The following is a 23,190-nucleotide window of genomic DNA, read 5'->3' as shown; positions in this document are numbered from 1 at the left end:
GGCAACAAAAGGCGGCACAGTGCTTCCACCTTGAGCGGCTTCTGGGATTGGCCAGCCGCACGTGTCATGACTGCCTTTTACCAATCCCATTGGCGAGCACCCGGAATGGCTTGGGCGGCTCGTCCAATCCACTCTGAGAAAGAGGGACGGCCGCTTTTCCACTGGCCAGCGCGCCGTGACGAGAAGACCAATAAGAAGCGGCTCTGATTTGGCGCCCAGTTTGAGTGGGGGCGGCCCGCGGCTGCCGCCGTTTCGCCGCCGCTCTCGCGCTGCCGCCATGTTCATCTCCGACTGCCGCCGAGAGTTTTACGACGTGATTGTCAGCCAGGTACGAGCGGCGGGCCGCGACCGGGGAGGGGGTGGTGTCACCTCAGGCGTCCCGGCGGCGGGCGGAGCTGTCTCCCCTCGGGCCGCTCCCCGCGGGGCTGCGGCCGTTCCCGCCGCCTCATGGAGCGGGGACGGTGCCGGGGCGTCCCCGGCTCAGTCTGCGGCGGCTGAGGTGCTCTGGTCCTCTTGGGGCCGTGGGGCGTGTGGGAAGCGGGGGTGCCCGCGCCGCTGCCAGGCGAATGTAACGCCCCGGGCCGCGCTGAGGACGGCGGGCCAGCCAGTCAGCCCGGAGCGTAAAAATATCTTTCCCGCGCCTGTCTACGGCTGTGGAAACCCGAGCCAAAGCTGCTGCCAGCGCGACGAGGTCTCGCCAGAGGTTTTACTTACAGTTCGCCTCCTTTCTCGCGAGTGCTCTGCGTGTTCTTGTGGATCTTTTGTTGTTAAACAAAGACATCTCTAGATCTTTTTTTTTTCTTTATAGCTTCTTAACCGTTTTGACGTTGTTTGCCCAGGCGCTAAATCTTGTATTCTGTCTTCTTTGAGGTTTCTCTTGCAGTCTTTCTTGTAGCAGGTCTGGTTGTCTACTTTTTTTTTTTTTAATTCACAGTTTGCTTAACTTTGTTCAGACTGCATGTGTATACTGCAGTACTGCAGTGGTAAAGCTTTTGTTGGACAGTCTTTTAGTATTTCTACCTGCGAAACTATATTATGGATTATGCAAATGAAAGCATTTCCCTCAACTTCTCCAACTATGAGCTAAATCTAAAAAAAAAAAAAAACCAACAAAAAAAAAAACCTCAAACCCCCACCAGATAAATTGTTTTGCCTAAATCAATTGTTTTTTCAAGAGTTGCCTTGCTCTCCTGTTTTTCTACAGATTTTCTTTAGTCAAAACTGTTTCAGATCCTATATGAAACCTTAGGCTGAAAACTTAGGCCTTTTCTAGACATGATGAAAATAGTTGTAGAGCTGACTACCTTTGAACCTTGAAAACTATGTGCTGTTCATAGGAGTCTGAATAATTACGTTTCCTCAAAGCAGCTGATGTATTTTAGGTATGTGGAGTTATTGTTCATATTTACAGGAATCCAAACAGGCTAATTTTGGTTGCAGCGTCCATTCAGAAGCAATCCTGGTTTATGATTATGATGATCTCTACTTAAATTTCTGACTTTCTGGTCTCACAGTGATCTATGCGTTTCATGTATCAGCACATTAGATTTGGCACCTATGTTAATATATTTAATACTGTTATTCCATTATTTTTGCAGCGTGTTCTTCTTCTTGTTGCTTCAGATGTTGACGCATTATGTGCTTGTAAAATACTCCAAGTAAGTCTTTGTTCATTATCACTGTAGGCTAACAGTAAAAGAAAAGAATGTCCTGGGATCCTTTTAATAGATTTGAACTGGGGAAAGGGTGAAAGTTTAATCTGCTTTTGTAACTTATGTTTTACATGAGTTATGACACTGAAAACTGGTAAGTCGTACTCCCAAAGTTCCTGTAGATTTGTCATGTGGGATGTCTTCAAGATAAAGATTTGTATGAAATAGAATTATAACCTGGTATAGCACTGTAGAAGAGGTTGTTTCCCCTCACCTTTGCTAACAGCCATTTGCTTCATTTCAGGCTTTGTTTCAATGTGATCATGTGCAATATACACTCGTCCCAGTATCTGGATGGCAAGAACTTGAAACTGCCTTTCTTGAGCATAAAGATCAGGTGAAGAAATACTGGAAATATTTTAAGCTGCAGCTCATCTAATATAGGCATGCACATCTTCCCTTTCCCCAACTTGAAGTGTCAGCTCTCAGACTAATTATTATTATTGGTTACCTCAAAACAGTGGTTAAATTTTAACATACCAGTAACAAACTTTTCAAGCTTTTTACATCAGCTCAAACTAATGTGCTATAACTTTGATAGATTCAAATTAAGTTTGCACACATTTTGAGATATAAAAGGTAGTATTGGATGTCTAGCATCCCTGAATTTGGTGTTTTGCCTTACAAATTTTTTTCCTCCATCGAATATCAAATATCAGAAAGTAAATACAAGTTTTGGCAATGATGAGTGCTTTGGAGGTTTTGTAAAGGTGTTTTCAGTCTTCCGTGTTTGCTGCTAATTGAAGCAAAAAGCATTTGTTGTTTGTTTTTCTTTTGTTTGCAGTTCAAATATTTTGTTCTTATTAATTGTGGTGCCAATGTTGACCTTCTGGAGATCTTGCAGCCTGAAGAAGACACTCTTTTTTTTGTATGTGACAGCCACAGACCTATCAATGTAGTGAATGTTTACAATGACACACAGGTAAACACTTTTTGTTCATAATAAAAAAATCTTCGCACGATGTGGTGGTGGATGGTGTAGTGCTTTTCTGCATTTTGCAAAACTGCTTACAGTGTTAGCTAGTAGGTCAGGAAGCAGTATTAATGGATATTTGCAGTAATAATGTACATGATCAGAAAAATAAAATCTGTTTTCAGTAATAAAATATATACTGTTAATATGATAGTTGTCAGTGGTAAGCACCTGTTAATCCTGTTGCTATAAATAAAACTACTACAAATTGGAGGATAAACATCCTCCAGAATGTAACGTGTATAATGTCTCGGTATCTAGCAACACTTAGAATTTGAGAATTAAGCACAAATTATTTGACAAATGACTTTACTGAAAGAATTATCATTTTTATGCTTGCTAATGCTGTAATCAAGGAATACTGGTTTTTACTCTTATTTTGTATAAACAAGTATGGTCTTTGTATTAAAAAGCATTATTTTTGTTATGCCAGGAATTGATCACAGCCAAAATGAATTTTTACTTTCTCTTATCTGAAGTATTCTCATTTGTCATTTGAAATGTTTTTTAATCACTAAATAAGATACTTTATCTGAAATACTTCTTTTTTTTTCTTGCTAGATTAAGCTGTTAGTTAAACAAGATGATGATCTCGATGTTCCTGCTTATGATGACATCTTCAGAGATGAAGAGGTTGAAGAGGAGGACTCGGAGAATGAAAGTGATGCATCAGAACCTTCAGAGAAACGTAGACGTTTTGAGGAGGTGTGTTTCTGCTACTTTATTGTGAAAAGAAGGAAAACAAAACAGTTATTACATATAGTTTACATCATCATAAGAATGACATTTGAGTTTAAAAATTATGTTTCATTAGATCACAAATTCAAGTGTAGGATTTAAAAATAATCTACAACCAGCAGAGTTTCACATAGGCAAAATGTTTATTTATCTGAACTGCACAGAAATATTTTCTCCACATAAAAAAAAGTTTTGAACTTGATTTTGCATAATGCTGTCTCTGTGTAATCAGTGAACTGCAGAGATCTGTCTCTAATTATGTGCTCTCAGTCTAGCAAAACAACTTATTTAGATACAGAGGGGTTTTTTTTAATAATTGTTTGAGAAGATAGAAGGTCACAGATAATTTAGCAATAAATTTTATCTGTCTTTGTAGCAGTAAACTAACAAAAGTGTATTATGGTAGACACAAAAAATTAAATTTGCCAGGTGTTATTTGTAGCATATTTTCTATTTATACCATACAAGGAAGCAAAGGCATGAGGCTAGCAATATTAAGAGACAATTAAATGTAAAGACATTCTCAAGATTTAATATATATTTCATATTATTTTTCTATTAGCATTGTACATTTTTTCCTCCTAATCTATGAAGGGCACTAACTCAGCAAAAGCAGATGCCAGAAATTCAAAGGAAAAATCTATAACTAGTATACACAAAAGTTATTCTCTAATCTGTTGAATATTTCACAGAGTTCATTTTTATTTCTTTGAGTTTTCAAGCTGATGGTGCTATTTATGGAGTTTAAATATACAGTGAGTGCCTCTTTTTCTGAGCTTCACTAATTATCCCATCTTTATTTTTCACCAGTGTCATCTTTATATTATAAAATGGTAGGATGCAATGTTGCTAGTTGCTAGAAAATACAATGTACTGGGGCTCTTATTTGCGAAGACAAGCTAAATAAACGCTAGCAGGGAAAGATGGCATAACTTTATAAAAGTGTGTTCCTTGGAAAAATATTTGATACTAATACTTTTCTCATTAGATGTTGTTAATAGGAATAATTCTTTTTAATGAAGACTTTGAGTCTTTTTAATGAAAACTTAGTCATTAAAGTATCTGGGTAGGTGCTAATCTACTAGAGTTTTTTTTTCTAACTTTTTAATATCCAAATTAATTTACAGGATGTAATAGAGAGAACAATGAAAAGGCGACAAAGACGAGAATGGGAGGCACGCAGGTGTGTTAACTTTTTTATGTTGCATGTATCTCTTTCTTTCTCTTATTCTTTAATTAAAATCTTGTTGAGAATACAAAAACATGATACTATGCTGCTTGGTTTGCAAGATGCTTTAGTGCTAACTTTATTCAGAAAGTGGAGAGAGATATTTACTATATAAAAATGTTTAAATGGAGGATAGTTGTAAACAGTAATTTATAAATTAGAGTAGTAATAGCTGCATTGCTTCACTTTTAAATAGCTGTAGTATACTTGTATATCTTAGGGTGAAATTTATGATTCTGTTTTTTTCCTTTACAATCCCACTATTGTTAATAGGAATGAGCAGGAACAAATCAGATAAGAAAAAGTGATTTGAGGACTAATGATTTAATAAATTTTTCCGTTTTATTTTATGAGTACGTTTCAGTGTGGTTTCCACATTGCTACTAAAACCTAATTGTCTTGCAGAAAAACAATTTCTAGCCCAAGTTTAATATTTTTAAATTGCTAAAATGAAATTTAAATATTATTTCACAATTCCTGGCTTATAGTTCACCACTTAGTCAAATGTGGGGGTTTTTTTTCCCTTTTTAGACGAGAAATTCTTTTTGATTATGAGCAATATGAATACCATGGGACCTCAGTAAGTACAAACTTTTTTGCAATAAAAACACAAGGTGCCAATGTAAAGGTAATTGGACAATATCCAATGTTATAATCATCTAATGCAATGTTATAATTAACTAATAATACTATGCATTCTAATAATATTATTATAGCTTGTTATTTTTGTATGTTATTGTTGTACATACATGATGTACCTTATATATAAGTAGTTTGACTTAGAAGTTTAATGTTTTCTGGTTGTGTACATCCAATTTTATTGCTGATGAATTGGATACATCATAGAAAGAATACTGGTAGACTGGCAGACAACAGCCAACTGAGTCACAGTGGCTAATGTAAGGTTAACAGTGGGGGAAAATGATAAACCAGAACCATTAACATTTTTTGTTGTTTGATATCTTTAATGCTGGTATAAAAATATTATGGTAGTGTAATCTTTTTAGCTCTTGACAAAAGTATCTATCTATGCAAAAAATACTCTCACAAAAAAACTTTAGCATGTAGGGAGCATGTTTGCCTTTCAAAGCTTTCAAACAACACTTAGGACATCAAAATGTTCCTTCTGTTATTTGGCCTCATCTTATTCTATTTATATTTTGTTAAGTGCTGCTTTATATATAACGCAGGTTTGCAGAGCTGTATAAAATATTTTTCTTTCTACTTAGTGTCTTGGAAAATAAGACACTGACAGACTGTCAGACTCAGCTGTGATTTCTAGAGCTTTAGTAACATGCTAGTACTTGGCAAATGTAACTGTTCTATTTGTTTAATGAAGTAAGAGGTTTGTGTTCATTTATCTTGTCTTTTTGCTTTTCCCTCATAAAGTCTGCGATGGTGATGTTTGATCTGGCATGGATAATGTCTAAAGACTTGAATGACATGTTGTGGTATGTTGCCATTATCATTTTTCATAGAGGCTAGAAGCTTAAACCCATAGTAAAGAGAGGCAAGATTTCCCAAAGCTGTTTGATTTCAGTATGAGGTTCCAGTTTATTTCATGAATGGATGTATGTCTTGAATTGGAGGACACATCTGTGTAAATTAATTACAAGCAACCAATAGATTTTGCATAGAAAAAGGGAGGATGGTACTATATGTGTATCTCTGCTAAAAAGGGAATAATAGTATAGAGCTTTGTTATTAACTTCTATGTACAGTTGGTAAACAGTGTTTCTGACTTGTTCTGTTACATATTTAAGAGGGTTAAATATAATATACTGTACTGGAATATTTTTTTGTTTTAACTTTTTTTTTCTTTTCTTTTTCTCCCCCCCAATTTTAGGTGGGCTATTGTTGGCCTAACAGATCAATGGGTCCAGGATAAAATCACTCAGTAAGAAAGATTTTTAAATTTACCTTTTTTTTTTTTAATTAATCTTTTTAAAGTTTTTTTCAGGAGTAACTAATAGCAATTAATAGAGATCAGGAAACATATGGGAATTAATATAACATAAGATAATTAGTAAACAGTGACATTAAATATCTTAATGACTGAATGTGATCCAATGTCTTCCAAAAAAAGGAATAGATATCAGAAAAAAAAAAAAGTATTTTCCTTTTCCACTACTTAGAATATTTAAACTACCTTTATTTTTCACAAACTTATAAAACAAATAACTTCTGATCCAGGAAGAAATGGTGTTTAATAGTAGTTTATGTAAATATGAACTTGATACAGTTTTATTAAAAGAAAAAGATTTTGTACGTTCTGTATTCTCCAGCTTCCTTTGCAGTTTTAGTTAATGAGTTTCAGATTTTCTTCTTTTCTCCTTTTTTTTTTTTTCCTTGTTTCTTATTTCCCACTAGATACCCTCTGATGTTTTTAAGGAGATAAATGTAATAAGTACCTAATTTCATTGGTCAGTCTATCTGTCTCTGTATTGGTTATATTTTAGCTTTAATTGCCTGGGTGTATGGCTGAATATTGAAAGAACATTATTTAACAAGTTGGGTTTTTTTAAAGATGTATCTACAATTTTCACGCTGCTGACTGGCCAGTGTGTGAACTTTAAGAAAAATTTTTGTGTTCTTATAATCAAGAACAAAAATAGACAGGAAGAAAGTGAAGTGACAAACTTGTTTTTGTTCAAGGATGAAGTATGTGACTGATATTGGAATCCTACAGCGTCATGTGTCTCGCCATAACCACCGCAACGAGGATGAAGAAAATTCTCTGTCAATTGATTGCATGCGTATAGCATTTGAATATGAGTATCCTTGCATAAGATCTGGGGAAAATGAACCCTACCCACTTGGTGAACCCCAGTTGAGTTTTTATCTAGGGAAAAAAAAAAATCACAGGACCATCTCTGCTGCTGAGAACAGAATTAAAAGAAAAGGAAATTTGAATGTTTTGTTGAACATGAATCCCTCTTTCAACAATTCGTGTAGCTTCAGTTCAGCTTAACCTTTCAGAATTAGTTGCAAGTCAATGTTGCTTGTCTTGTATTATGTGCACCTGCAGCTTCTACTTATCTTATGTAGCATGGAGATGCAATATATAAGGGCAACTGAAGACTTACCTACTAGTTGTGGAGTCTTGTTACTGTTTGTAACTTCAAACAATACATGCGTTTGTAATTATTTGCCATAATTCATGTTCAGTCTGCGCCTGGCACTTTATCAGCACTGGTCTCTATATGAAAGTCTCTGTAACACTTCATATACCTCTGCTAGCCTTAAGCTTTGGTCCGTACAAGGGCAGAAGAGGCTCCAGGAGTTTTTGGCAGACATGGGGTGAGTTATAAAAATCTGGGTCTTTTTTCAATTAATTATGGGAAAGTGAGGAGAAGGACTTGGGGGTATTAGTGGATGAAAAACTAAATATCAGCCAGCAATGTGGCTGATAAGCCAGTCGCATCCTGGGCTGCATCAAAAGAAGTGTGGCTAGCAGGTCGAGGGAGGTGATTCTCCCCCCTCCGCTCTGGTGACACCCCATCTGGAATACTGTGTTCAGCTCTGGGGCCCCCAAAATAAGACATGGACCTGTTGGAGTGAGTCCAGAGGAGGGCCACGAAGACAATGAGGGGACTGGAGCACCTCCCCTAGGAGGAGAGAGAGTTGGGGTTGTTGAGCCTGGAGAAGAGAAGGCTCCAGGGAGACCTTATAGCAGCCTTCCAGTACCTAAAGGGGGCCTGCAGGAAAGATGGGGAGGGACCCTTTAAAAGGGAGTGTAGGGATAGGATGAGGGGTAACAGCTTTAAACTGAAAGAGGGTAGATTTAGATTAGATATTAGGAAGAAATTCTTCACTGTGAGGGTGGTGAGGCACTGGCACAGGTTGCTCAGAGAAGTTGTGGATGCCCCATCCCTGGCAGTGTTCAAGGCTGGGTTGGATGGGGCTTTGAGCAACCTGGTCTAGCGGAAGGTGTCCCTGGCAAAGGCAGGAGGGTTGGAACTAGATGATCTATCTTTAAGGCCCCTTCCAACCCAAACTATTCTGTGACTCTAAAATGTTGATAATATAGCTTGAGTACTCAACTTGTTTGTTTTTAAATATGAGCGTGTGGCTCTGAGTAGGTTGCAGTGTCTCTTTGAGTTAGGTTACACAACTTGTGTCTTGGTGTATGAGCAATAATTCAGCTGTATGCCTTTATGGAAAAGTAGATTAGTAAGTAACCTACATTTTCTCACATCTACTCTTCAATGACTAAAGAAAAAAGAATGCAAACAAGCTTAGTTAGACTCAACTTGCTAAATTATCTAATATTAAGAAAGCCTTATGAAAGGAAGGCAAAATATTTGTTTCTTCTGGAATACCTGTCAATGTATTTTTTTCCTTCTGCTTTTAGTTTGCCTTTGAAGCAAGTGAAACAGAAGTTTAATTCCATGGACATGTCTTTGAAAGAAAATCTTAGGGAAATGATTGAAGAATCTGCAAACAAGTTTGGGTAAATTGTTTTAAATACAAATACTTTATCTGAAAATACTTTTCAATTAAGTTCAGATATTTCTGTATGAAAAGCACGTAACATCTTGTTTTAAAAAACATGTGTTTTAAATTGACAAAGTAATACTAGGCTTGTTGCAAATGTTAGGGTATAATTTGTCTTCATGTTCTTAACATTAACATACTGAGGAGATTGCTGGTCAATGTTGATAATGTTAATAACCTTTACTGGTTTTATTTCATTTTGCAGAATGAAAGATTTAAGAGTTCAGACCTTCAGCATTCACTTTGGCTTTAAGAACAAGTTCTCAGCAAGTGACATAGTTTATGCAACAGCTTCTCTCATGGAGAATATAGAGAAAGAGGGGCCTGAAACAACAAATTTCATTAAAGCTTTGGACAGTCTCTCCAGGTACTGAAAATATGTCTCTTCATTCTTTTACAAGTTTATTTGGGCAACATGGGTTACATATCTAAAATATGCATTGATGCTGCATAAGCCATTGAAGAAAAATCAAAATATCCCTGTGAATAGTGTTTAGATCTTGCTTTTGTGTGAAAAGCTCTATTTTTTTAATGAAAGTATCTATTTTTGTTCTTTCTGTTGCAGGGGTAACCTGGACAAACTGCACCAAGGACTGGACCTAGCCAAAAAGCAGTTACGTGCCATTCAGCAGACAGTAGCCAGCTGTATTTGCACCAACCTTGTAATTTCTCAGGGGCCTTTTCTCTATTGCTCTCTCATGGAGGTCAGAATTCTAGTTTTTGGCCGTCTCATTTGGCTATATCATAATTTAAGAACACTGTTTTCCTAACTGCTTGGCTCAATAAGAATGACTCTGTCAGAAAGAACCTATTTATCTATACTGAGCTGTCCTCTGATGGGTCAAAATTGATGTCTACTCTGAACTTCCCAAAGGAAGAATCAGCCATTTTAAAGGGGGGAAGGCTTAATTTCAAAGTCAAGTGGGTGAGCTTAAACTCCTGTATTGTAAAGGTTCTTGTTAGTGTTCTTTGAGCCACACAAAACTTCTAGGCTTGTCAGTAGATACTAAAATTAAGTAAACAGAAGAATAATCTTGGATTGTAATTGAAATAATTTTTCTTTTTCTAGGGCACGCCAGACGTGAAACTGTTTTCCAAACCAGTGTCTCTGTGCCTGCTTAGTAAATACTTACTCAAATCTTTTGTTTGCTCTGTAAGTAAATCAAAAGCTTTTGACTAACTAACTTCTGGCCTGCATAGTAGTTATTGTTCTGTTGGATACTTGCAGCTGATTATTTAAAAAATTATGTGGAAATCTTAATAATGTTTTTCTGCTAATTGGTTGGATAATAGCACATCTGTGAATGCTGCTCTAGGAAAGAGATCTGCCTGGGAGACTTTGTAGCATTAGAAAGGGTTTTCATTAATAAGATACTTACAATCCAAAATCTTTGTGTAGTTTTATAAGTTTTGAGGGAGCATATCACTAAATATGTACTTTGAAAAGTTAACCTGACAGAAAAAAAACCCAACAATATTGCAGGACTTGTAGTTGTTATTTAAAGATTTTTGTGCCTGTTTAAATAAAATTCTCTGATCTTTACAACTAATGTAACTGAAATTAAATTGCATTTATCTTTTGAGCTATTAGTTACACAATTAAGATAAAAATGAGGTTTTAAGATTGAGAACTGTCCTCACAGTGAACACTAATTAATTTGTAAATGAAACTTATCATGGTCCATCCTTGTCAGATTGCATCTCTCTGTCCTCATTTTGGAAGTTAAACATGGGGAATAACTCATCTGCCACTAGGAGCAGGACAGCATTTTTAAAACTCACTGCAAAACATTTGCCTTAAGAATAGAACACTTGAAACAAACTTCTGCTTCTTTTACCTAAGTGTCTAAAAATGTTAAAATCTCCATAATTATTTTTGAATTTAATTAAATTACAAAATTTGTTAAAGTTACAGCTTAGTGCTGTAAAACAATATGACTGGAAAATAATTGCTAGTGAAGACTGTATTTGTCAATGTTTTATCTGTTGTATTTCAATGTAAAATGATTATTGCAGAAAATTAAGCCCAGTCCAAGTTTTTAGATACCCATACCTGCAGTTCTTTTTTAAGAGCTTTTTTCTTTACTGTAGAGTCGTATCTTGTCTGTCTACATCATTTCTGTGTTAAAATGGAATGCAAGATTTGAGAAGAACTGAAATTTCTATTGGTCCTTAAAGTGTCTTTTACTGTAAGAAAGAAGGGGATTCCATTGAACTGTGTTATAGCTGTATCTGTAGATGAATATTTGCAATGCTATCTCACATGGAGAGCTGAAACTGAATTGTTTCCTAAGTTTTGTCTAACAAAGAGGCTTTCTGACTTCCAGACAAAAAACAAGCGTTGTAAACTGCTGCCACTGATAATGGCTGCACCAATGGATGTTGAACAGGGAACTGTGATCATGGTGGGGATTCCTCCAGAGACAGAAAGCTCTGACAAAAAGAAGTGAGTATATTGTTTAAAAGTCCTTACTAAAGGTTATCTATAGACTTTTCCTGTCTCTGAAGCAAATATAAAAAAGTGTTTAAAAACATGCTTTTTGCATATGGTATCCATGAGATACTTTGAGAGAGGATACAGATGTTCCACAGCTTCCTTGCAAGTTTTGTTTTTCCCTCCCTCTTAACTATTCCTTTATCTTAAAAAGAGGGAAATAGTTCACTATATGACCCATGACCTGATTTCTTAAAGCTTGCAATGTTAAGGTTTTTGCATTTGAGTAAGTGATGTGTATGTTGAATACATGGCACATGAAAAACATCTGGAAGACATTTTCAACTCTCAGCAAGGAAAAAGTTCCATACTTCTACCTTAGTAAATATATCCTTTTCTGTAATGCTCATTTGTATTTCTGTTAATTTTCTAGCTTTTTTGGAAGAGCATTTGAGAAAGCTGCAGACAGTACCAATTCTAGGACTTTACACAACCATTTTGACATGTCAAGTGAGTAACGCTGCCTATCACTTATTTCATTCACCAAAGAGTCCTTTAGGGGTCAGTGTTTACGCAGCCTCCATAAAGCATGGCTGTAGACAATATACTCGTTTGTGTACGCCTTAGATGCAAACATCAACGGTGTGTATGTGATACGCTGTTCCTGAATCTAGTATAAACACAAGCTACATTATTTGTCAGCCTTTTTTCTAATTGCTGTCTTGTGCAGAAATGATAAACTACTAAGCAGAGGCCTGCATATCTTTTCTGATACAATCTACATTTTGCATGGAGTAATGATTTTCTGCACTTAAGTTTAAAATCTGTGAGGTTATCCAGGAGGCTTCTTATATTTAGCAGCCAAACCAAGCATGGTATTGACGTTGGGATGCATTTTTTTATTGTCTGTTTGAAAAATGAGATGCTTATGGAACGAGATTTGCCTATCTTTGTACATGCTTACAAAAGAGGCAATTTTTAACAATACATACTTATGTATGCATGTTGAACATATACAGAAACAGTCCTAGATTTAAAAAATGGCTGCTATATCATCTAGAGAGTACCTAGAAATCAGAGTTTGCTGAAAGCTAAGAGCAGAATAAACAATGTGTTTTATATTTTACCCAAATAGTTTCTTTTTTTCCTTCTTAAAGTTGATTAAGAATGTAAATAAGTATACTTAGAAGTATTATTCTTCAAGGGTGACATCTAGTATATCCTTCAGTAATTTGCATCCTGTAATAAAGTATTTCATATTTTAGTAATTGAACTGAAAACAGAAGACCGGAGCAAATTTCTGGATGCACTTATTTCTCTCTTGTCCTAATGGTAAGGAGGATTAATTAAAAAATTAATTACAAATCAAGTTAGTGACCTGTTAGTATCTGTAGAATGTTCTAAGAAAACGTTACAACTTCTAGTGAAAATATAAATTGAAGATAAGTTTCTTACAAAGACAATTGTTTTTCTTTTTGCTTGTACATTGTCTGCATCTTACTAGATTTTTTTTTTCTCAAGAGATTTATTTAAGTTTTGTCATCCTTAAGCTTTTCTTCCATTGTTCTTAGCTTGTGGCTTTTTAACTTTGGCTGGAAAAGGAGCAGCTGTTTGTGTTTTGAGAGAAATGGAGATATTAGCTAATTGTAGTTTATACTCTGTTACCGACTTTTAATTATGATGGCTTGTTTGAGCTCACAATGGAATTTTGGCCATAGCAGTGCCATTCTTGGCTTTGTTAATGTAGAATTTGCATTTTTCTTTCACAGTGTTAAGGTTGTAACCTATATTAGTGTGTAGTTTTCATCTGGAATAAAGACGGGGATATAAGACTGTAGTTGTGACTATTAGCTTCATGCTAGTTCAAAGTCTGTTTTAAAGCTACTTTAGGGCAAACCAGATTCTACTGTAGTTTGAGACTTAAATTGTTGCAATTGTCTTCAAATATTCCCTGCTTTTCAGTTATGAACTATTTTCATTGGCCTCTGTGTGTGTCTATTCTGCAGTGATGGGTGGGGATAGCTTGCTTCCTACCAGAGAAGCAGCCAAACTCTAAATTGTTTTGTAAAGTCTGTTCAGACAACCTGTAAGACTGTTTGAAAGTATATAAAATACTTCATGGCTTTTTCATGCCTACATAAAGATTTGGTCTTTAGTATTAACGTGTGAAGTAATCTCACAAGATTATCTTTATGGTATATATAAAAAAGCAAAGGAGTAAGGTGAAGACTTTGGCAACAGTCTGTGAATGTTGGTAGTCCTAGCCAAGTGACAATATGACTTACCTTTTTTCAGTGGGTGCCAAAGCTGTAATTTCTTCTTCCATTTACTCAAAAGTTTTTGAAGCAGTGGGTCAATGACTGCAATTGTTGTTCGTTAGACAGCATAGTCATGCATGGCTTCCAAGATTTCTACATCTGTTTGTTTCTTTCTTTACACTCTGACTACTGATTGTTTCAGTTTGTCTTCTGTCCTTATTACACAGTGGTGCTTTTTGGCTCCTTGTGCTGGAAGCTGAGGATCAGATGCTCTGAAATTATTTTGGATGTTCCAAAGCTCATGGTGCTCCAATTGTGATGTATCGTCTTGCTTTACCTTAAATGTACTGGTACCGGCCTGGACTGTTTGTTTTTATGCCTCTTGGGAGGTAAAAAGGATTTTAACCTTAGCACACAGATATTGAATGCTGCTTCTTTGTAAACATCCCATCCTCGTAATGGCAAAAGGTGTCAACTAGGAGTATTTGCAAATCAGACTTCTATTTGTCAAACCTGCTTCTATTAGTAGACATGCTCCTGTGATGTTTAGTTGTTGGCTAATAACAAAAAAATAGGTTTTTAAGAAGTTCCATATTTATATTACTATTATATTACCATTCAAATGTTCCTTTAAAATTGTCTTGAATGTTTTTCTTTTGTTTGTTTGTTGTTTTTTTGGTTTTTTTTTTTGTAAGAAACTTTTTGAAACTGTCCTTGAATTTTTAGAATGTTGAAACTGGTTTTTAGTACTGTCAGGTTGAGGTCTTGTACTTTAATTGAAGTAACTGTTTTGTGAGCCAAGTTTTAAGACTTTAGGGCTTTTAAAATCCAAGTACTGAGTAACCGCCAAATATCGAATGAAAAATTCCGATGTCAGTAAAGCATTTTTAGTCATGGATTGTGATGCTGTATTGTCACTTGTAGCTTGGCTTTGGGAATAATTTTCTTGGAAAGAGCCTAAAATACTATGATAATTATGTGTAGACTGTAGCATTATGAATATTGACAGACTAGCTCAATCCTGTTCCATAACAGAGATTTCATTTCACTTTGGTCATATGAAATGGTATGGCTTGTTAGACTTAACCTGCTGTGTATTGGGTGGGTATGTATATGTGTATGTTTGGAATTCTTTTCTTCTTACAGTGTTTCCTTGAATTCTATGTGACTTCAATGTTTTCATGTATTATAATTAATATGTAAAGGTTATATATCATTACATCATACTTTGTACAGATTTTTAATACAGGTTAATTTAATATTAAATGTGATTTAAATGTACCGAACAGAAAGCTAATTAAACTATGTATTTTTATTCAAAAAAAAAAGTAAGTTATTTTTTAAATGTTGTCATCTTATCTGAGTAAAATCCCTGTGCCAAGCTGCGATGGCCAAAAAATTGTGCTTCCTAAGATAAAACATAATGCCTGCCACCTTTTGGTTTTGCATGTTTACTAGGTAGTATTGGCAATAAATGATATTCCCCTTACCAGCATACCCTGGGGTTTGCCTGTACACAGCATACAGTAATTTTATTACATTTCTGTAGCAGATTACTGTGCTTTAAGTCTCTGGCAATGGAAACACAGAAGTTTATGTTGGTTTTTGAATACCAATAGCAGTGCCAAGCCATGATTACAATGTAAAAGTTAGGAGTCTATGTGACACTTAAGCACACTTCTAAATGTTTTCACTTTATCTTTCAGTTGCAAACTGCTGAGTAGATTAAGTGAATTTCTTAAATTTATCTTAAACTTATCTGTCACAAAAGAATTACTGCCTTTTTCCACAGTGCGAAATGACTGTAACTTTAGTTCAGCCATATCATATATTTAGGGCTTTCATGCTTCTAGTGTAATATGAGAGGAAAACATGAGTATGTGCAGCAGTAAATACAATGTGCTTCAATGTGTGAGACCACCTTCATGTACATGGAATGAATAGTATGTGCTGTGTAAAATTTGAGTTTTTACTTGCACAGTCTGCTTGCTCAGTAAATGCATAAGAGGTCTTGTACATTCAGGATCTCTGACTCATGATTCAGTGGACATCTATCAGGAAATCCTAAACAAACAACTAAATTCCTCATTTTCTCCCTGTACAAAACCTTTAGACAGGGAAAAAGAAATGTGAGGAAGGCATCAAAAAGCATGGGCATGTAATATCTTGGTTTACTTAGTGCTATGTTTTAAATACCTGGAATAGTTTTGATGGGTACCTTAGCAAGCTATTACCTTTATCTTCTTGTTTGGGCTCTTTGTTTTCCTGTTTTTTTTCCTCCATCCTCTCAGTAGAAGTTCTGTGTGAACCCCTTTGTCTCATCTCATCAATTCTCTTATTGCTGTTGTATCCCCTGTCACTCTCCTGGAACTTCATGTTTTTACTCCATTCCACTTTCAGGGCATGAAGAAGGAAGTTGGCGGGGGGGGAAGTGTTTGTGTGTTTTAGTAGGTGACTTGTCATGTCTTGAAAAATGGACAAATTCTCAGGCATATGCACCCTTTAGCTTAAGCATATTTGGTCGTGCTGGGAGGATGAGAAGCGGGAGCTAGTTTTTATGCTGGGATGTGTTGGTAATTGCTTTACTGGCAGGTTCTTTAACCTCCAAACAGATGTGTAAGCTTGAAGCTGTGGATCTATTACATGGAGAAAAAGTTTTCCTTGTCCCTCTTTTATTGCTTTTTGGTTTGGGGGGGGACGGGTTTAAGGTTCTAGTTTTCCCAAGATCTACTGGAGGTGCCAAGAATGCTTTTGCAAATTTTAGAATTGATCAGCTGTTGAACTGATCCCAAGGCCATCCAAATGTGGCCCAAAATCAGTCAGGAATGCTGAATGCTATGTAGAAAAGTTACTAAATCTATGTGGAAACCTGAAGAAGTCTCTGCCAATAGATAAAACTTGCATGTCAACATTTTACGATATGTAAAATAGTTATCAGATACTCCTTATGTAGTTTATTCTGTGCTAGAGTTTGTTGATTAATACATTACTATTACTTGCAGAATCATTGTATGGGAAGATCCAAAATTGTGGAGTCCCCAGTGTGTAGACATAAAACCAGCTCAATTCAGCAGCAGCAAATTGGTGGTTTGAATGGCTCATTGAAACTTTTCTGTAGGTTAGTTAAAATGGTCACTTCTTACAGTTAAGTGTTGGACAGAGACTCCATGCCAAGAACTCTTGACATCTCTTTGTGAGGAGATTATTATGCTTTTCATTTATTTGCCCAAACAGAAAATGTGGCTCTAACAAGTAATTTTTAAATAAATAGTTAGAGCACTAAAAAAATCGGCTTAACCTCTTAGATGTATGGTGACATTCCATCTAACTATGTCTGAATACAAATAGAAACATTCCCTAAGGATTATATTTGAGCTGCAGTAACTCTTTTTCTTCCACTGTGTTTGCTTGCTGTAATAGTAGCCTCGTAATGAGCTCTTTAAATTTCTGCTGCTGCTAATCTGTTTTAGAGAAAAATAAAAGTATGAAACAAATCCTTTAAAATGTTTTAGTTTTTATAAGAAAATAAAATAATGAAAATCCTTGAAAACCAAAGTACTGAAGTAGCTGAACAAGCTGACTAAATTTATACCATTCCTGCACAGTGATTCATGGCCATTTTCTTTCTGGGGTGATAAATTTGGACATAATTGAAATTGCACAGTAAGGACCTCATTTGATTGGAATTAAAGTGAATCCCTTTTCCCAGAAGAACTATAGTGACTTAATAGCCTTGTACTTACCAACATCAAGGTTGCAGTGGGTAAGAATTAATTCTTACTTCCTTTACTGTTTCTCTTATGAAAAAAATGAAAAAATACTACAACTTTCTTGTATGAATGAGCTACTGGGTCTACGCCACTTTAAGCGTAGTAATAATAGCCGTGGGGGGAGACCAATGGGCCATTTAATCAGTATCTTGACCTCTATAATGTCAAAAACAGGTGCTAGGGAAGAATATAGAAACAAAGCGATTGCATATGATGCTTCCTTCCAGATACAAACACAGATACTCTCCCAGTCCTTGTACTCAAGGACATCCTGAACGAGGTGTGGTTTCTGTGTATTTGGTAACTTGTCAGTAGCCATCTGTGAACCTGGATAACTTCCTCCTGAATCATTGTAAAATTCTAGCCTGTGCAATATTCTGTATTGAGTAGATCTGCAACCTAGCTAGATATTGTATGAAAAACTACAACTTTTTTTAGTATTTTTTTCAACTTGCCAATTGCTAGCTTGTATGATGCTCTGTAGTCCCTACCCTTCTGTGTATTCATCATTTTGTAAACCTTTTTTATATTCCCCACAGTCATTTCTTCCCAGTCTGAAGAATTGCAGCCTAATTTTTCCATTTACAGGAGCTGTTCTGTATCTTGATGACTGTTGTTGCTCTTCTCCAAGTCATTCTCAGACAAGGGAGAACAAAAACTGGACACAATATTCAAGGTGTGGGTGCACAAGTCTATGGAACAGTATAATAATGTTGACTTTTCTCTGTCCCTCTATTTAATAATTCTTAACATTCATTTTACCCTTTTGATAGCTACTGTGTACCTATCAGATAATTTAATTGATCTAGCTGGTGTAACACCAGTATCTGTCGTGACTGTAATGGTCCAAATTATTGTTGGTTTTTTGCCATATGAATCACTTTACACTTATAAATACAGAAAGTAATCTGTTTACTGGTGGTTATTTTTCCAAGTCGAAGCAAGAGCATAATTAGTCTGCTGCACTGAAAAACTGGTAGTAAGGAAAAAAATATAAGAAAAAAAAAAAAATCAAGACTCTGCATCACTGAATGGTGCATAAGTGGATGGAAAGAAGAATAAATTCTGATCATTTGGTAACATAAGGTGGCAAAACCAGTGAAAGAGCTTAATGGTAAAATAAAAATTAATAAACTCTGTTTACAAGTTTAGAACTGAATTTTTGGGGGAAGATTATTGTTTATATTTTTGCTGTTCTTGTTAATGGAAGTTAAAGTCTCTACAATGATTTCTAAGCAAATTCTTTTGCAAATATTAACTATTTTTACTTGCTATTGTAAAACTTGTTAAATGAAGGAGAGAAAATATTCCTGGGTTGAATATTTGGAGATATTAGGGGGTTTTGCCTTGATCTAGACTACTATGTATGTGTATCCTCAGACTGTCTTTTATGCTTTGGTACTTATATGAAAATATGGTTGATACTATGACAGTATGGGCTCGAGTTCATGATCCATATCAAATTTAGCTACAGTATCTGCTATTTCTTCCCATTAATCACCCTGACTACTCTCTTAGAGCCTGCTGCTTTTATGGCAGAAGCAGTAAATCAGAGATATTTCAGAGTATGATGTTTTTATCTGTTCTGTCATCAATTTGAGTCTATGTTGGTAGATAGCAATCATCACTTTTAAACGTGACAGGATCTGGAAGAGCCATTGCAGTCTTAACAGCTCTCCCACAAGCTATTCAGAACTTTGTTTAGTAAAATCCAATGTACACTAGAGAGAGTATAAGCAACTCCTTTCCTGACAAGTGGAATTCAATGGGACCAGAACTGTAAGTAGACAAGTCCTGGGAAGCATAATAGAAGTGCTGGAAATCTTGAGTTCGTACATTGCATTCTGCCATTTGTTTTGAAAGTGAAAGGTAGTAATATACAGCAAGGTTTAATCTATCTTGTTTTCTGAAATTTTCCAATCAAAAGTGTTATTACAAAGGTATTTATTTGTTCTTCTACAGTTATGAGGTTTCCTGTGGAAAGAAGTCATTAAATGGGGGTGGGGAGGAAAGTACCTTAGAATTGTCATGTTTAGAATCTGTGATCTCAATGTCTTAGACTACAAAGGGAAAACTAACTCTGAAATATTTCAAGACATCTTTCATACTTCAGTTTCACTTTTTCCACTCCCATTTTCAGGACAGCATTTCCAGTCCTCAGTTGTACATAAATACAAGAGAAATAATATATTAACTCTTTCTAGGAGAGATCACTCTTATCACTAGCCTGAAGTACCCCAGTTTTAAGGTCTGAAAAAGGGAAGTTTTAAAATCAGTCTCTTTTGTACAGGAGTTCTTTGAAGATGGCTTTGTTGAGTTGAATTGGCCACTCAAGGTATGCTAACTTGCAAAGATAAGAGTAGTAGAGAACAGTATTTACTAAAAGGGAAGCGGAGTAATCAATAGAGTATCACAACAGAGGAAGAAACAAAATGTAGAACACTCAGGACTGTTCTAAGGACAGTAAACAAGAACATCATCATTTGATTGTTGATTCTATGTGTACATGTGTCAGTCACGATGGTTTTGATTCCCTCATAGAAGGAATATTCTTGAAAACATTCCTCTGAAAGTTACTTTGTAAGTCTGGCTTGTCAGAGGGAAAGAAAGTGAAATGTTTGTTTCTTTAAATGGAAAAATTGAAGTCCCTCTTGGCTCTCATGTACCATTGTTGGCTTCAAGGTGGTACTGGAAGTTCCCTTTGGATCAGATTCAAGGACTAAGGAAAAAATGCTGCCCAGAGTGGAGCTGTAAAGTACAGTGCCACCTTTATGCACAAGCATTTGGGTTATAAACACTTTCTTAGCAGGAAATATTACAAAACATTCACTAGAGAAAGAAAATTATGTGAGCTTTTATTTCAGATTGGACTCCCATTCTCTTCAAGCATTTGAGTTTTGATTTTTGTCATTCAGAAGGTGGCAGAATTAGAGAAGCAAGACAAATGTCAGACACATTCAAAGTAGGCAAGAGATCTTTTACTCAGTTATATGCAAGTTCGTGACAGTCCCGTGTCTGACAGAGCACAGAATGTAGGTTTCCCAGTCACTGCTGTTGTGTGATAGAATAATTTTTATTTCCTCTGCCCCCTCAAGGCAGTTGTGCCTGCTGGGTAGCTACCCTTACTTTGACTTGCTACCTGTTACTGAGTCATGTATCTGGACAATATATTAAGATATAAATAATGAGAGATGAAGGGTTGTCTAGTGATTTGTTACCAGAAACAAGCATTTAGCAGAGTTGCTGCTGCATGCTATTCTCAATGAGCTTGAAGGCTCAGAAGACATCCCTAAATTAGAATTAAAATCAAGCTCTCTCTCTAGAGATCTTCCATATAGGAATTTGTGGGCAGCCTAATCATACATCATTAACTAAACTAAGGTAAAATGTATATGCAAGCCATATCATAGCATAGTTCCTTCCAGTGCTGGATCTAGGTTTATTTTATTAAGAGATCTGGGGTTTTTTGTATTCCCCAGTTCAACAACATTCCTCTCTGAAGTCTCTGCCACTTGTTTAGAAACTGTAGATGACTTCTCTGGGTATTCCTTGATGTTAACTAGGTTACCTGCATTAGACAAGTACTGTGATGTTCCAAGTCTTTTGTCTTTTCAAAACCAGTTTTAATTGAGATGATACCTTCTTGGCCCTTGCAAAAAGGTAATGCTCCCTTACAGAAAGAGATGCTGTCTTTTTAACTGGATGAAGCACTTAGAGTCACCTCTTCTCATTGATACAGCTTGTCTGTTTTTTCAGTCCCTGTGGTGTTGGTGTCTCTTTCCACTGTTTAGCTCAGTGGAATTTACTTTCATTTAATCATTCATTTGCAGCATGTCAGTGGAAAATCGGAGGCACCTGCCATTGAATTGGAAAGAATTCATAGGGACACTCAGCTCTTGGTACGTTTTTATTTGCTGAAAGAAGTCACCAAGGGGCTCCCAAAATAAGTATGCCATTAATAATTATCTCCTGTCTGATCTGAAAGCTTAGCTGGATCAGTAGCCTATAAGGAATGGGCATGCAAAATGGTATTTTCTTTAAACGTAGTTGTTGTCAGTGTGGTAATTCAGGACTCAAATAACAGGACCGTAGAATACACGTCAGGTTTTTATGCTGTCTTGTGGCAACTGTTTGCTGTTAGCAATCTGCCTGAATATTTGAAGTTGTAGCTCTTTTTAAGGAATTTTTGCATTCCCAAATATTTGTATATTATTTTACACATGGCATTGCAGACCTGGAAGGAACAATGACTTTTGGCTTCAAATAAATCCATTTTCAAATTGATACAGACTAGAATAAATGGAGGTGGAGAGAGGGACAGAACTCCCTTCTGTGGCTTGCGAAAATCTTTTAGGTGAGTGAGGCTGTTACAATAAAGCATTTCAGGAGAGTGGAGAATAAACAGGACTTTACATTTAAAGACGCAAAGATCTTGCTCTAGTCGTTTCTCTAAGAGACCTGGTCTGTGTTTTTAAAACACTGCCTAAATAGGTCTAATCAGCAGTGAGTATTTTTAATCATAGAATGGTTTGGGTTGGGAGGGACCTTAAAGATAGATCATCTAGTTCCAACCCTCCTGCCTTTGCCAGGGACACCTTCCACTAGACCACGTTGCTCAAAGCCCCATCTAACCTGGCCTTGAACACTGCCAGGGATGGGGCATCCACAACTTCTCTGAGCAACCTGTCCAGTGCCTCACCACCCTCACAGTGAAGAATTTCTTCCTAATATCTAATCTAAATCTACCCTCTTTCAGTTTAAAGCTGTTACCCCTCATCCTATCCCTGCACTCCCTTTTAAAGGGTCCCTCCCCATCTTTCCTGCAGGCCCCCTTTAGGTACTGGAAGGCTGCTATAAGGTCTCCCTGGAGCCTTCTCTTCTCCAGGCTGAATGACCCCAACTCTCTCAGCCTGTCTTCAGAGAAGAGGTGCTCCAGCCCTCTGATCATCTTTGTTAGGAGGTAGCGAGTTATCTTATAATGTCTGCCTGCTTTATGTATATTTTCAATTATTCTGCTTCAGAGGATGATGCTAAGAAACCATTGGTGCTTTTAAGATACTGTTGTTTTGTATCTGCTGTTACAGTTATCAGAAACAGGTCACCTGTGAAGAGGTCACAAAATTAGAGCTACGGTAGCTTGCTCTAAAAGACCCTGCTACATTCCTTTCCTTGGACACATGCACTGACCACAATTTCCTCTCCCTATTGTAGAGGGTGACAATCATCTTTAACTGGAAGCGGCCTTGTTCCATTATATGGAAGCTGTTTAAAAAAAAAAAAGTGCTCTCCAAACAGTTTTCTTCTGGGTTTTTCCAGTGGTAACTGTCCAGTTCAAAGAAACTCAAAAGGGCATTTGGCTACTTCTAGCTAATCACTCTTTGTGGGGCAGACTACATCTTGAGAGCTTTTGTTTACATGATCTCAAAATTGAAAAACTCTTGCCATACAGTCTCATGATGCAAGCCTGCTATCCAGGCTATTTAGGGTGTCCTGCACTTAGAAAAATTCATAAATTAATGGAAACAAGATCTCGACCTTAACAGTTGCAGAACCTGTGCTGTAATATAATTCTGTAACTTG

At 36.3% G+C, this 23,190-nt stretch overlaps 1 protein-coding gene across 1 annotated transcript; it reads left to right on the top strand.

Annotated features, from left to right (window-relative positions):
* Positions 1–228: 228 nt before the first annotated feature.
* On the top strand, positions 229–15,137 carry CDC45 (cell division cycle 45). Its single transcript, XM_075041577.1, has 19 exons — positions 229–328; positions 1,599–1,658; positions 1,957–2,049; positions 2,497–2,634; positions 3,247–3,390; positions 4,551–4,606; positions 5,183–5,231; positions 6,041–6,102; positions 6,498–6,548; positions 7,307–7,426; positions 7,820–7,951; positions 9,006–9,104; positions 9,354–9,515; positions 9,714–9,852; positions 10,218–10,301; positions 11,476–11,594; positions 12,016–12,092; positions 12,848–12,914; positions 14,068–15,137. The coding sequence occupies exons 1-18, from the start codon at positions 278–280 to the stop codon at positions 12,910–12,912; spliced, it is 1,701 nt and encodes a 566-aa protein (XP_074897678.1). The 5' UTR covers positions 229–277; the 3' UTR covers positions 12,913–12,914; positions 14,068–15,137.
* The last annotated feature ends 8,053 nt before the right edge of the window (positions 15,138–23,190 follow it).

Source organism: Buteo buteo, chromosome 11 (assembly GCF_964188355.1).
Source record: "Buteo buteo chromosome 11, bButBut1.hap1.1, whole genome shotgun sequence".
NCBI lineage: Eukaryota > Metazoa > Chordata > Aves > Accipitriformes > Accipitridae > Buteo > Buteo buteo.
This window is presented reverse-complemented; position numbering and strand designations above follow the sequence as displayed.

Excerpts from the sequence above, each read along its gene's own strand:
- CDC45 (XM_075041577.1), top strand. The coding sequence starts at position 278 with ATGTTCATCTCCGACTGCCGCCGAGAGTTTTACGACGTGATTGTCAGC. Across the intron at positions 9,105-9,353 it reads GAATCTGCAAACAAGTTTGG|AATGAAAGATTTAAGAGTTC; the intron begins GTAAATTGTTTT and ends TTCATTTTGCAG. Across the intron at positions 9,516-9,713 it reads GCTTTGGACAGTCTCTCCAG|GGGTAACCTGGACAAACTGC; the intron begins GTACTGAAAATA and ends TTTCTGTTGCAG.